The sequence below is a fragment of the Leptodactylus fuscus genome, chromosome 7 (assembly GCF_031893055.1).
Source record: "Leptodactylus fuscus isolate aLepFus1 chromosome 7, aLepFus1.hap2, whole genome shotgun sequence".
Classification (NCBI taxonomy): Eukaryota; Metazoa; Chordata; class Amphibia; order Anura; family Leptodactylidae; genus Leptodactylus; species Leptodactylus fuscus.
The window spans coordinates 19,335,540-19,351,454 of NC_134271.1; the positions used below are offsets into that span (position 1 = coordinate 19,335,540).

General features: G+C 40.6%; 1 protein-coding gene across 2 annotated transcripts in view; it reads left to right on the forward strand.

The window, feature by feature from the left end:
- The window catches only part of NELL1 (neural EGFL like 1), a 455,411-nt gene that overhangs the window by 101,265 nt on the left and 338,231 nt on the right, over window positions 1-15,915 (forward strand). For both annotated transcript variants that reach the window (XM_075281293.1, XM_075281294.1), the window contains exon 4: window positions 1,116-1,286. In XM_075281293.1, coding sequence (XP_075137394.1) covers window positions 1,116-1,286 — 171 coding nt within the window. The remainder of the gene's footprint in view (window positions 1-1,115; window positions 1,287-15,915) is intronic.

Sequence of the window (15,915 nt, forward strand, 5' to 3'; positions counted from 1 at the left end):
TTTATTTTTTCTTACTTTAACTCCCCTATCGTTTTGTGTACACAGCTCCTATTCCAAGAAATTAACCTTGTGTAGTCAGATCCTGCAGTCATTTGTTAATCCATTCTCTCTGTCTTGACTGCAGGATCTGACTACACAAGGGTTGTTTGTTGTCTGTTACGATGGAGACACATACTGTCTGATACTTTTTTGCCTGCACTGATACATTGTATCAAAAGGGGGAATTGCAGATAATTTTGTGCTTTTGATGTTTATATTTTACAGAGTTTTGTATGTAGTTGATATTGTGCGTTTTAACAGACCCTCGTGTGAGAATTATTCCGTTCTTGATGGGTTTTTAGCATCTAGATATCATCGGTGAAGGTTTAAATTCATTGACTGAAAGCAAATTCCTCAAAAAATGTTAAGAGATTGTTATGCAAAGTACATTAGAAAGTTGTAAATATGATAAATTATATAATAGTTATAACCTATCCATAGAACAGGTAAGATATGGCGGGGGGGGGGGGGGGACCACCACTCCATTCACACCCATGGGACTGATGGCCCACAGGAGGGGAGGTGTTAATTTATTTTGGCATAAAAAGGCGTTTATAATGGATTGCGGACAGGCCTATTATAAGTCCATGATTTGAGATGCAGATTTTGGAACATACCCCCATATGGGAGAGGTGGTGACAATGTAGTCATCAGTATTCACGATCCTAGGATGTATAGGCAGAGTATGAGTCTGCTACTGGCCCACTTGGGGAGAGGGGCCCAGCCTGGATGTAGCCAATGACCTCCTCTACTGACTGGTGAGGACCTGTCCAGGACTACTAAGAGGTGCAGCCACTAAGTCATTAATGGTTAAAACCATCATTGTGCTCTTCTGCGCGCATAGGAAGGGGGGGGAGGGGGGGCGAATATACTTTACAGCATTAGAAATTCAATGTTCAGGCTCCAGAAGTAAACTCATAAAATAATTCTCCAGCAAGCGAAGGTTTCCTTGTGAGATTCGGGGTTGTAGTGTAGTGAGCAGATGGGCGCACTCCACCGCCCTGCCAGCCCCCATGTGCACACACTTTACTTGTACCTGGAGAGACATTCTCTCATCTCCTTCTGTTTTCTTGTAGCTTCTTTGAACTGGAAAGCAGCGGTTTAAGGGATGAAATCAGATACCACTACAGATTTAATGGAAAATCCAGAACAGAAGCCTTTCCCTATCGACTGGCAGATGGGCAGTGGCACAAAATCGCTCTGACAGTCAGCGGCTCCCATGTACTCATCCACGTGGACTGCAACAAGTGAGTAGAGACTGTGTAATGTGGTGGAAAATGTACAGTATGTGCACCTGAATGTGTATGTGTCACCTGTCACTTGAAGAGAATGTCCACGATCTGTTTTAGCTTGATATACAACACTAGTCCTTGAAACCTTTATGAATTCTTAACAAAAGTTATGTTTTATGTTATTTTCCTACGATTGTTTTTAGTAATGTAATGTAATGTATATACACAGTGTCTGCACCAGAATAGTGAGTGCAGCTCTGGAGTATAATACAGGATGTAACTCAGGATCAGTACAGGATAAGTAATGTAATGTATGTACACAGTGACTGTACGAGCAGAATAGTGAGCGCAGCTCTGGAGTATAATACAGGATGTAACTCAGGATCAGTACAGGATAAGTAATGTAATGTATGTACACAGTGACTGTACCAGCAGAATAGTGAGCGCAGCTCTGGAGTATAATACAGGATGTAACTCAGGATCAGTACAGGATAAGTAATGTAATGTATGTACACAGTGACTGTACCAGCAGAATAGTGAGCGCAGCTCTGGAGTATAATACAGGATGTAACTCAGGATCAGTACAGGATAAGTAATGTAATGTATGTACACAGTGACTGTACCAGCAGAATAGTGAGCGCAGCTCTGGAGTATAATACAGAATGTAACTCAGGATCAGTACAGAATAAGTAATGTAATGTATGTACACAGTGACTGTACCAGCAGAATAGTGAGCGCAGCTCTGGAGTATAATACAGGATGTAACTCAGGATCAGTACAGGATAAGTAATGTAATGTATGTACACAGTGACTGTACCAGCAGAATAGTGAGTGCAGCTCTGGAGTATAATACAGGATGTAACTCAGGATCAGTACAGAATAAGTAATGTAATGTATGTACACAGTGACTGTACGAGCAGAATAGTGAGCGCAGCTCTGGAGTATAATACAGGATGTAACTCAGGATCAGTACAGGGTAAGTAATGTAATGTATGTACACAGTGACTGTACCAGCAGAATAGTGAGCGCAGCTCTGGAGTATAATACAGGATGTAACTCAGGATCAGTACAGGGTAAGTAATGTAATGTATGTACACAGTGACTGTACGAGCAGAATAGTGAGTGCAGCTCTGGAGTATAATACAGGATATAACTCAGGATCAGTACAGGATAAGTAATGTAATGTATGTACACAGTAACTGCACCAGCAGAATAGTGAGTGCAGCTCTGGAGTATAATACAGGATGTAACTCAGGATCAGTACAGGGTAAGTAATGTAATGTATGTACACAGTGACTGTACCAGCAGAATAGTGAGTGCAGCTCTGGAGTATAATACAGGATGTAACTCAGGATCAGTACAGGATAAGTAATGTAATGTATGTACACAGTGACTGTACCAGCGGAATAGTGAGCGCAGCTCTGGGGTATAATTTTAAATTTATTTCTAGACTTTGTATTTTAGAATATTGTGCTTTGATGTGGACACCCCTTTGTCTAGGCCCACATGAGTGTATCTTGCATCTTGCCGTGTTTGTTACTACTCGGTGTCTGTCCTTGGGCCTAGTAAGCTGGGTGATCCAGGTTGCAGTGTGTGAGCTGTGGATGCGTCCTGTGAACATTGTATCGTCTCTTTTAAGTCTTTCTTTACCCACCGCTTTGTGTTTGAAGTACAGGAGTAAAGCTGTGTACTTTTATCAAGCCAGCAAATCTCCAGTTGCATATAAAGCTGCGTGTTTTATTTGTGCGGCCGTTTGAATTTCTTCGCTTCTCTTGCGTACTCCCTAAGTGCTTAAGTAGTTCGCTCTGTTTTCTCTAAGCTTTAAATGTCGACCTTTTTACATCTGAAGTAATAGAAATCTGCATTATTTTCATGCGTTCCCCCGCGACGAGTCCCCAGGCTCATTTAGTAAATGTAATAAGCGCAGGATCTCCGCAACAATAATCTGTTCTTAAACCATAAATAATAGACAGCGGCCCCCGATTCTCCAACGTGTCATGTCAAGTGAATTGGAGGCAACAGATGCAGCTCCAAACCGCATCGCGCACGGCGAATATCACCGGCATCATTAAAGCTGAGATTTTATTTTCTACTTGTCTTAATGATATGATTTAACTATTTGGAGCTCAGGTCTCGCTGGTTAGCGCTGCTACTTTCCAGCTGCGGGGGTTGCGCATCCTACCAAGGCCTACATGGCGTTTCCGCGTACTGTGTTCTCAGGGTTTCTCTTCTACATATGATCCCAGCTATCATTAACCTTCTCACTGGCTCTTGCCCTACACTAGGGCCCTCCTAGCGGTAGTAGGCCATAGGCTGCCCCAAGATGGTTGGGATCCCCATATCTGTAAACCACCCACGGACTCCAGCCCTTTTCTCTCGATTTCCATTTGTGCCCTCACACAGGGACCTATCATTGTATCATGCCCCCTTGTGATCCCCGCAGTATAATTCCCACTCCTTGTGGACCCCACATTATAATCATAATTTCACCATAATATGACCCCATACAGTATAACTCTTCCCTTAAAATGGCCCCCCACAGTACAATGCCCCCTTTAATATGACCCTCACAGTATAATGTCCACCTTAATATGATCTCCACAGTATAATATCTTCCTTATTATGTCATCCACTGTATAATGTCCCCTTTAATATGACCCTCACAGTATAAAGCCCACCTTACTATGGCTTCCACAGTATTTTGTCCACCTTGTTATGGCCCCCAACATATGACATCCCCCTTTATATTGTCCACCCACAGTATAACAGCCTCCTTAATATGACTGTACAGTATATTGGCCCCCGCCGTATAATGTCCCACTTAAAGGGATCCTGTCATTGGATATCCTTTTTTTCTGACTAACGTGTAGGAATAGCCTTAAGAAAGGCGATTCTTCTCCTACCTTTAGATATCTTCTCCACGCTGACGTTTGGTAGAAATCTGGGTTTTCTTCGGTATGCAAATGAGTTGTCTCGCAGCACTGGGGGCGGGCCCCAGCCTTCAAACAGTACTGAGGGCGTCCCCAATGCTGCAAGAGAACTCTTCTGTGACTCCTCCATCTTCTTCTGGAACGGCCTCTCCCTGCGTTGTCTTCCGTCCTGGGTTTCAATCTTCTAGGACTCGGGTTCAGGCAGGGACGACTGCACATGCCCGCAGCCACAAGAAAAATGGCGGCTTACTCAGAAAGCTGTGTAATCGGCCTCAAGAAAATAGCCGCTTACACAGCTTCATGAGTAAGCGGTCACTTTCTTGTGGCCGCTCCCATGCAGAGTTGACTCGGCCCGAGGCCTAGAAAATTGAAACCCAGGACGAAGGAAGACACAGGGAGAGGGTGTTCCAGAAGAAGATGGAGACGATGCTGGAGAGATGCCGCCAGTGCTGTGAGAAAACGGCGGCGCAGAGAAGAATAGCCTTTCTTAAGGCTATTCCTACGTGTTAGCAAGAAAAAATTGCCAGGGCTGTGGTAGCGACTGGTATACAATTACATTGAGAAGGTGCAAGGCCAGGGGTGAGGATACTGGTTGGCCGGCCTACATGTCACCCAAAGCATCTGCACAGGTTGTTAAATAACACAACTCATTTATTATAAGGTGGTCAGACTGTATCCGTATCTAGCCTAGTGAGTGGTATGCTTATGTAGCGGTGGAGGAAGGAGGGTCCGCCGGGGGAATCGCCCGCTCATGTGTGTATATCTGTCAGTAACTGTATACATACATTGGCTATGCTCTGTGATCCTCTGTGGTCATGCTCTAGCCACACACCCATACTTATTCAATGTATTCTTGTCTGCCGCGGTGCGATCGGCTAATGTGATAATTATCACGTTATATTTAGTCACTCGAGATGTAGAAGGTTTGATGAGGTTGTTTTTCTGCTTCGTAATAGAGGAGGCTCCATCTTCTACATCTATGTACTCTCACTAGTGCTTCGACATTGGGAAAGTGATGGAGGCAAACAGATATGAGATACTGGTCAAAGTGCCAACCGTCCACCCCTACGTTCAATAATTCCTAGAAGAAAGAGTTAATTTCCATGTAACAATGATTAATATCAATATTCTTCGTCTCTTGGATTATTGGAACGGCATTAAAAGGATTCTCAGGGACTGTGATACTGATCACCTATCCTTAGTGTAGGTCAAAACCCCGGATCCCCACTTAGTGATTGGGGCGGCCTCTTCACTACATACCAAGCACAGCGCCATTCATTATATAGTGGCTATGCTTGGTATTACAGTTTGGCTCCATTCCTTTAATGACTGAGCTGCATTTGACCTTTTGACCGAAGAACATAAAGTCACTGCATAAGAAGAGGAAATCAAAGTCAATATCATAGTCCCCGAATACCCTTAAAGGGTTTGTGTCCCAAAAGTGAGGATTTAGGAGTGTCCCATACTTGAACATTGCACAGGTCAGCCATTGCAACAGCCCCCGGGTTCTGCAAGTTATATCATGTGCAACTGATCCCATTTGTGTGATAGGATCACTGTCCACTATATAGCATTGATTCCAGGGAATCGCAGCCCTGAATAGGAGCGGGGCTTCCTGCCCTCCCCATTCACTAGCAGCTGATCTGTGCAGGGTCTGGGTTTCGGACCCCCACAGACCACACTGTGGATAGGTCATCAGTATAAAATGTCAATTTGGGGACAGAAAACCCCTTTAACCTTCCCAATCTTCCGTCAAGGTTGTCCTTGCTTCAGGTTGCGAGTCCAGATGTAGCCCGATAAGAAGTGGTAAATATAATATAATAAAAGACCCCAGTTTCCACCTGCCGTCTGTCAGTGACTAAGTGCTAGGCTTCCAGCATGAAGTCTTTATACAAAGGAAACGCATTATAGAAGCAAACACATAAAAGTCAATGCGGTAACATTTTAGCATCGCCCTCAGTCCAGCCGTGGGAGATCTATTGGTTAATTGTGGAGGTTACAAGCTCCGAGCCCTCGCTATATGGAATAATGAATAGATTGTTTGGACGGGGAAAATCTGACACTTGGGTTCAGCGACAGAATTGATTAAATGGAGTAGTTAATCTGATTAAAATTATACCAAGCTGCTTACACAACAAGGTTAAAGAATGACAGCCACCGAATCTACGCCAACATGGCCCTGTATATACTGAAAGGGATCCAGGTGCATTATGCAGCAGGGGTTGGAAACGTGCCTTAAGGGGGTGCTCGAGCATAGATTGCCTACACCATGGACATGCACCCCCTGCAACCATAATGCATGTGCACTTATACTTAATGTTGTACACTTGACTGTTATGCACCTGTTGTGTTAACTGGAGGCTACCTACATTATACAGGCACTGTGCCTGCATATGTTGTATATGGGGTAACATGTGGGCTGGCAAGGACCCTGATCACGTGTGTAAGCTGGAGTATATAATGGGGCAAGGCTTGTGGAATGAATAAACTTTTTGCAAAATGGGTGTGCCAGGTAGAGCAATGATTGTAGAATGACTTATCTTACCTGCAAGTGGCTTGGGCAACTTCCAAGGTGTTCCTGTACTGAGGGAAGAAGGAAGCCTGCTTAAGTGTACCCATAGACTGAGACAGTGCCAAGCAAAACAGGGGTCTGGCATTCAATATACACCACGAGTTGCTCTATGATCTTAATAGAATCTAGAACCGCCAATCTATATTCCTGAGTGGTAACTGGTAAGTTGTGTGCCCATAGAGACTTGTATCCATCACTCTGGGTGCCCATAGAGACTTGTATCCATCACTCTGGGTGCCCATAGAGACTTGTATCCATCAATCTGTGTGCCCGTAGAGATTTGTATCCATCAATCTGTGTGCCCATATAGACTTGTATCCATCAAGCTGTGTGCCCATATAGACTTGTATCCATCAATCTGTATGCCCATGAGAGACACCAATGTCTGGCCTGCAATTTCCCCATATTTTGGAACACGCCAGAGAGTAACAGGTGGCAAAACAAATCTTACAGTTCTCTATGGGGCCAGCTTTACATCTGGTGACATCAGTTGTCAGATGTGTTCCCGAGCTATATAGAGAAATGTTGCAAGTATGGACTCTGGGAACTGAAGAGGTGCAACATTTCTCCATCCGGTGTTCCTGGGCCTGGCCAGATATAACTTTATATATGCGTACCCTGAGAAGCCATTGAAATGAAAATGAAGCGGTGTGGTGAGGTATAGTCCTTATGCCTGGGGTTCCTCCTACCTACCAGGGGGTCACTCTGAATGACACCCGCACATTCTTACATAAAAACCAAAAGGAAATGCCAGCCCGTCAGCCCTCCTGGTGCTTGTGTCTCATACCTGCCCTAATTTCACAATGTTTGGTCTGCTTGCAGGGGGTCTGCCAGTGCCTTTCTCCCAGTTTAACTGATGATAGCGCCAGGTAAAGAAATACAGCTTTCTAAGCATTGGGTCCCTGAACCAAGGTCCCTGGTAAACCAGCTTTGGTGCAGTTTGTAAATCAAGTGTGAATGCCCATTGGCCAGTGTGGGGATTGGCAACTGCCAAGTGTCTACGTTCTAATCCCGGTACTGCCACTTATGGCCTTCTGTTTGCACATACAGTCCTATGAAAAAGTTTAGGCACCCCTATTAATCTTAATCATTTTTAGTTCTAAATATTTTGGTGTTTACCACAGCCATTTCAGTTTGATATATCTAATAACTGATGGACACAGTAATATTTCAGGACTGAAATGAGGTTTATTGTGCTAACAGAAAATGTGCAGTATGCATTAAACCAAAATTTGACCGGTGCAAAAGTATGGGAACCTCAACAGAAAAGTGACATTAATATTTAGTAGATCCTCCTTTTGCAAAGATAACAGCCTCTAGTCGCTTCCTGTAGCTTTTAATAAGTTCCTGGATCCTGGATGAAGGTATTTTGGACCATTCCTCTTTACAAAACAATTCAAGTTCAGTTAGGTTTGATGGTCCCCAAGCATGGACAGCCCGCTCTCAAATGATCTGAAAACAAAGAGTGTTCAACATAGTTGTTCAGGGGAAAGATACAAAACGTTGTCTCAGAGATTTAACCTGTCAGTTTGCACTGTGAGGAACATAGTAAGGAAATGGAAGAGCACAGGGACAGTTCTTGTTAAGCCCAGAAGTGGCAGGCCAAGAAAAATATCAGAAAGGCAGAGAAGAAGAATGGTGAGAAGAGTCAAGGACAATCCACAGACCACTTCCAAAGAGCTGTAGCATCATCTTGCTGCAGATGGTGTCACTGTGCATCGGTCAACAATACAGCGCACTGTGCACAAGGAGAAGCTGTATGGGAGAGTGATGAGAAAGAAGCCGTTTCTGCAAGCACGCCACAAACAGAGTCGCCTGAGGTATGAAAAAGCACATTTGGACAAGGCAGCTTCATTTTGGAAGAAGGTCCTGTGGACTGATGAAACAAAGATTGAGTTGTTTGGTTATACAAAAAGGCGTTATGCATGGCGTCCAAAAAAACAGCATTCCAAGAAAAACACTTGCTACCCACTGTAAAATTTGGTGGAGGTTCCATCATGCTTTGGGTTTGTGTGGCCAATGTCGGTCCCAGGAATCTTGTTAAAGTTGAGGGTCGCATGGATTCCACTCAGTATCAGCAGATTCTTGAGAATAATGTTCAAGAATCAGTGACGAAGTTGAAGTTACGCCGGGGATGGATATTTCAGCAAGACAATGATCCAAAACACCGCTCCAAATCGACTCAGGAATTCATGCAGAGGAACAATTACAATGTTCTGGAATGGCCATCTCAGTCCCCAGACCTGAATATCATTGAACATCTGTGGGATGATTTGAAGCGGGCTGTCCATGCTCGGCCACCATCAAACTGAACTGAACTTGAATTGTTTTGTAAAGAGGAATGGTCCAAAATCCCTTCATCCAGGATCCAGGAACTTATTAAAAGCTACAGGAAGCGACTAGAGGCTGTTATCTTTGCAAAAGGAGGATCTACTAAATATTAATGTCACTTTTCTGTTGAGGTGCCCATACTTTTGCACCGCTCAAATTTTGGTTTAATACATATTGCACATTTTCTGTTAGTACAATAAACCTCATTTCAGTCCTGAAATATTACTGTGTCCATCAGTTATTAGATATATCAAACTGAAATGGCTGTTGCAAACACCAAAATATTTAGAACTAAAAATGATTAAGATTAATAGGGGTGCCCAAACTTTTTCATAGGACTGTATGTTCTTCTGTGAATGCCTATGTTCTTATGTGTCATGACCTACCGTTTGGGCACATGTCCTTCTGTCTGTATCCTTGTGTCATAACCTCCTGTTTGGATGCACGTCCTTCTGTCTATATTCTTGTATGTCTTGACCTACCGTTTGGGCGCATGTCCTTCTGTCTGTGTTAGAACCACCTATATGGATTCATGTACTTTGGTCTGTATTCTTGTGTGCCATATTGTAGAATGATAAATATTGCAGTGCGGTGCTAGTAAGGGGTTAACACAAGTTCCTTGGTCCCATTTGTAGCATTTTTAGAGCAGGTGAGGTGATTCAGACTGCAGGCGCCGCTTTACTCCAACTGTCTGCAGACATTACGGACACAATAGACATGTTGTGATGAGAACATACACCACCTGTGCACATTTACATTACTGCGCCAACCTGCGAATTTGACGGCTATTTATTGCTCCTTGACATTTAAGGAAGACACAATATAAAGCATTCGAGCTGGAGAAGCGGAACATTATTCAGCTCCATTTAACTTTGTTGCCCGGAGCACATCACCGCGCTTTATAAAACTGTCCAACTTTTGGGAAAAAATGCTGCAATTTATATGTCAATTATGTAATAAAATTCCGACAGGATCTGAGATTATGATTGGGCTGTTTGATGTAAAAGTTATGCTAAATATTTACAATGCGATTTTCCTGGCGTCGTCTAAACCTGACCTGAGAGGAGTCGCAATGTTTGCCGCTTTCATCATAGATCTTTAATAATGAATTATTGCGGAGGCTTCAAGGAAAAATAAGTTTCTGGATGTTGTTGTTGTTATTATTATTATTATTCTTCACCTGGTGGGAGGCGGCGACTCCGAGAGCGAGATGTAGACGGAGTGCACTATAAACCGTAATATGGAGCAAAACATAAAGATGAAAAGGATTGTCTGATATCAAAAGGAAGGTCTGTGTTACTGAAATTTCAGTAGCATAGTAGTTATATTCTTGTACATAGGAGCAGTATTATAGTTGTTATATTCTTGTACATAGGAGCAGTATTATAGTTGTTATATTATTGTTTATAGGACAGTATTACAGCAGTTATATTCTTGTATTTAGGAGCAGTATTATAGTAGTTATATTCTTTTACATAGGAGCTAGTGTTATAGTAGTTATATTCTTGTACATAGGAGCAGTATTATAGTAGTGATATTCTTGTACATAGGAGCAGTATTATAGTATATTCTTGTACATAGGAGCAGTATTATAGTAGTCATATCCTTGTACATAGGGGGCAGTATTATAGTAGTTATATTCTTGTACATAGGAGTAGTATTATAGTAGTTATATTCTTGTACATAGGAGCAGTATTATAGTAGGTATATTCTTGTACATAGGGGCAGTATTGTAGTAGTTATATTCTTGTACATAGGAGTAGTATTATAGTAGTTATATTCTTGTACATAGGAGCAGTATTATAGTAGTTATATTCTTGTACATAGGAGTAGTATTATAGTAGTTATATTCTTGTACATAGGAGGTAGTATTATAGTAGTATAGTAGTTATATTCTTGTACATAGGAGCAGTATTATAGTAGTTATATTCTTGTACTTTGGAGTAGTATTATAGTAGTTATATTCTTGTACATAGGAGTAGTATTATAGTAGTTATATTCTTGTACATAGGAGCAGTATTATAGTATATTCTTGTACATAGGAGCAGTATTATAGTAGGTATATTCTTGTACATAGGGGCAGTATTATAGTAGTTATATTCTTGTACATAGGAGTAGTATTATAGTAGTTATATTCTTGTACATAGGAGCAGTATTATAGTAGTTATATTCTTTTACATAGGAGTAGTATTATAGTAGTTATATTCTTGTATATAGGAGCAGTATTATAGTATATTCTTGTACATAGGAGCAGTATTATAGTAGTTATATTCTTGTACATAGGAGCAGTATTATAGTAGTTATATTCTTGTATATAGGAGGCAGTATTATAGTAGTTATATTCTTGTACATAGGAGCAGTATTATGGTAGTTATATTCTTGTATATAGGAGGCAGTATTATAGTAGTTATATTCTTGTACATAGGAGCAGTATTATAGTAGTTATATTCTTGTACATAGGAGCAGTATTATAGTAGTTATATTCTTGTACATAGGAGTAGTATTATAGTAGTTATATTCTTGTACATAGGAGCAGTATTATAGTAGTTATATTCTTGTACATAGGAGCAGTATTATAGTAGTTATATTCTTGTACATAGAAGGCAGTATTATAGTAGTTATATTCTTGTATATAGGGGGCAGTATTATAGTAGTTATATTCTTGTACATAGGAGTAGTATTATAGTAGTTATATTCTTTTACATAGGAGTAGTATTATAGTAGTTATATTCTTGTATATAGGGGGCAGTATTATAGTAGTTATATTCTTGTACATAGGAGTAGTATTATAGTAGTTATATTCTTGTACATAGGAGTAGTATTATAGTAGTTATATTCTTTTACATAGGAGCTAGTGTTATAGTAGTTATATTCTTGTACATAGGAGCAGTATTATAGTAGTGATATTCTTGTACATAGGAGCAGTATTATAGTAGTTATATTTTTGTATATAGCAGTATTATAGTAGTTATATTCCTGTACATAGGAGTAGTATTATAGTAGTTATATTCTTGTACATAGGAGCAGTATTATAGTATATTCTTGTACATGGGAGCAGTATTATAGTAGTCATAGGGGGCAGTATTATAGTAGTTATATTCTTGTACATAGGAGTAGTATTATAGTAGTTATATTCTTGTACATAGGAGCAGTATTATAGTAGGTATATTCTTGTACATAGGGGCAGTATTGTAGTAGTTATATTCTTGTACATAGGAGTAGTATTATAGTAGTTATATTCTTGTACATAGGAGCAGTATTATAGTAGTTATATTCTTGTACATAGGAGCAGTATTATAGTAGTTATATTCTTGTACATAGGAGCAGTATTATAGTAGTTATATTCTTGTACATAGGAGCAGTATTATAGTAGTTATATTCTTGTACTTTGGAGTAGTATTATAGTAGTTATATTCTTGTACATAGGAGTAGTATTATAGTAGTTATATTCTTGTACATAGGAGCAGTATTATAGTATATTCTTGTACATAGGAGCAGTATTATAGTAGGTATATTCTTGTACATAGGGGCAGTATTATAGTAGTTATATTCTTGTACATAGGAGTAGTATTATAGTAGTTATATTCTTGTACATAGGAGCAGTATTATAGTAGTTATATTCTTGTACATAGGAGCAGTATTATAGTAGTTATATTCTTGTATATAGAAGGCAGTATTATAGTAGTTATATTCTTGTATATAGGGGGCAGTATTATAGTAGTTATATTCTTGTATATAGAGGGCAGTATTATAGTAGTTATATTCTTGCACATAGGGGGCAGTATTATAGTAGTTATATTCTTGTACATAGGAGGCAGTATTATAGCAGTTATATTCTTGTACATAGGAGCAGTATTATAGTAGTTATATTCTTATACATATGAGCAATATTTTAGTAAAAATAATTTATGGTGTAGGGTTAAAGAGCTTATTATATTTAGAAACGCATGGCAAGGTTCTATTTAGTTTTTCGCTACCCTTTGTTGTCCTCTGTCTTCTTCCCTGCTCTCATGACACTTTATAGTAATTGGATGGGTCATGATCTTGCCATTGGACACTACTGTGGCCCCATTTTTCGCCTGCTAGAATGGTGCCTCACCTCTTCCGTGTATTTATTATCTTCTTCTTGCAGCCTTGTATTACTTATATGCCGCCCTTTTCCATCAATCAGATGCCAAGTGGCAGTTGCTATAGAAACTTGTCATCCATCACCTACTGTGGCCATTGCTATGGTGCCAGAAATCAAAATAATAGAAAAATCAACTTTAATAAAGTCAGTGTGGAAAAAAAAAATCAGTTAGCAGTCAGGAGGAATACAAATACTTATCGCACTGTTACAGTCCATCGCTTTAAGAATAAAAGTCATTAAACCTGGATAAAGCAGAAATAAACAGTGGACTGAAGCCCCTTAGTGAGACTGTGAAGCAGAGTAAAATTTTGAATATGTTTTCTAAATATAATCATGGATCTTATATTACATTATAAAAGGATGTTTGATATTTTTGTAGAATTTTTTTTGGGCTTATATTATTTTTGAGGGTAAAATTGCAGTACCTAGCTTGGCCTTATGGTGTGCTGTAGTGAAATGCTTTCCTTCAGACTTTTGCTGTGCAACACTCTATAGTGGCACCTACTGGTAGAAATTATTTTTGCAAGCCCTTGATTAGCACAAATAAGACATCCTGTTGTATTTACTTGCAAAAAGCAATTATTTCCTGATGTTATAGGTTTATGCCTTGCATGTTACCTCTGTGTTTTTTTTTTGTTTGTTTTATGGCTAGTATATTTAGACAATTTGGCGAAATATTTTGAAACCCTTTTTTATTTCTTTGTATTTTACATTATATTATAAGATAAGATAAGCCTTTAATAATCCCACCATGGAGAAATTCAGTGTGTTACAGCAGCATGGATAATACAGTAATATATTACAAGAAAGAACACATACAAGCTCAGAATAGCAGATGGAGAAGATACAAGGAGTCCTAGCAACTAAGAAGAAAAAGAAAGACTTCAGGATCATTTAGTTCTCTGTGCGGAGTGATCTTTTCTTAGCCTAATGTTCAATATACAGCCTGACCGTGTTTGGGAGGAAGGATCTCCGATAGCGCTGCTTCTCACACTTTGGGTGAAGCAGTCGGTCACTGACAGTACTGCCCAGTGTTATCGCAGTCTCATTCATGGAATGGGAGTTGTTCTCCAGCATGGATCCCACCACGGACAGTATCCTTCTGTCACCCACCACCTGTACTGTGTCCAGGGGGCTCTCGAGGACAGAGCTGGCCTTTCTAACCAGCCTGTCAAGTCTATTTATGTCCCTAGCAGGTATACTAGTCCCCCAGCAGGCCACACCGAAGAATATGGCTGCTACTACTATAGAGTTGAAGAAGGCCCTAAGAAGTGTCCCCTGGACTCCGAAGGCCCTCAGCCTCCTGAGCAGGTAGAGTCTGCTGTGGCCTTTTCTGTGCAGCGCCTCCAGGTGATCGGCCCAGTCCAGCTTATTATTGAGGAGCAGGTACTTATAGGTCCTGACTATCTCAATGCCCATCCCCTGGATTTCCACAGGATTCGGAGCACTTCTCCACTTATTGAATTCCACCATCTTCTTGGTCTTCCAAGCATCAATCCTGAGGTAGTTCCTCTTATATGATTCCACAAAGTCCCGGTTTAAGTCTCTGTATTCCCCATCGTCTCGATCAGTGATGAGGACTACTATAACAGAGTCATCGGAGTACTTTTGTAAGTAATAGCTAGATGAGTTGTGCCTAAAATTAGCAGTGTACAGTGTGAAGAGGAAAGGGGCAAGAACTGTACCTTGTGGTGCCCCCGTATTACAGATCATGGTCTCTGATACACCGCTTCGGGCTCACATACTGAGGTCGATTTGTGAGGTAGTCAAGGATCCAGTTGGACAGGTGATAGTCCACTCCAAGGTCCAGCTTGTCCCTCACCAGCTATGGCTGAATAGTGTTAAAAGCACTGGGGAAATCAAAGAAAATGATAAAAGTAAGTTTGAAATTTCTTGTGGGGTAAAAATCGCAATACCTAGTTCAGCCATTTGGTGTGCTGTAAAGAAACACTTTCATTCAGAGCTGTGTAGAGCGACGAAACCTCTGTAGTGGCAGCTACTGGTGGAAATGATTATTGCAAGCCCTCATTGGACACAAATAACGCGTCCTGTTGTACTTCCTTGCAAAAAGCAATTATTTCCTGCTGTTAGAGGCCCATGTTTTGCATGCTCTAACTGTGTTTGTGTCGGGTAGTGTATATTATAACAGTCTGAATGCAGCTCGGAGCATACATTATACTTTATTCCACATATAATGTCATTGTTTTGCGCGGTCTACCTTGCACAGAACTCTTCCACCTCCCACAGCAACCCAGAATTGTAATAATCTGTATTCCACTCCTCTTGAACATATGCATTAATACCTCTCAGCGGTCCTGGAGGGCATGTTCCATTATGAACAGAGCGAATAATGCATGTTGTTTATACTCACAAAGACAGAAGTTTTTGATGTTCTCCGCTGCGCCCCAACTCCCAATTTGAGCTCTTAGAAATCAGGTTAAACTTTTTTTGCTTTGTCTCTATGAGGTTCAGATTGACTGCAGTCATAGTTATCTCATGGAAGTTTCTAGTAGATGTCAGGCACAAACAGGGTCCTTCCTCCTGTGATGCGCCATTTGCTTCATGGGGAGGTTTTTGATAGGAAGGGAAACTTCATCATTTTTGGTATTTTGTATTTCAGGCTTTATTTTACTGCCGCATTTTCCATGGGCTTTATGATTTGGTTTGTTATATATATGGATG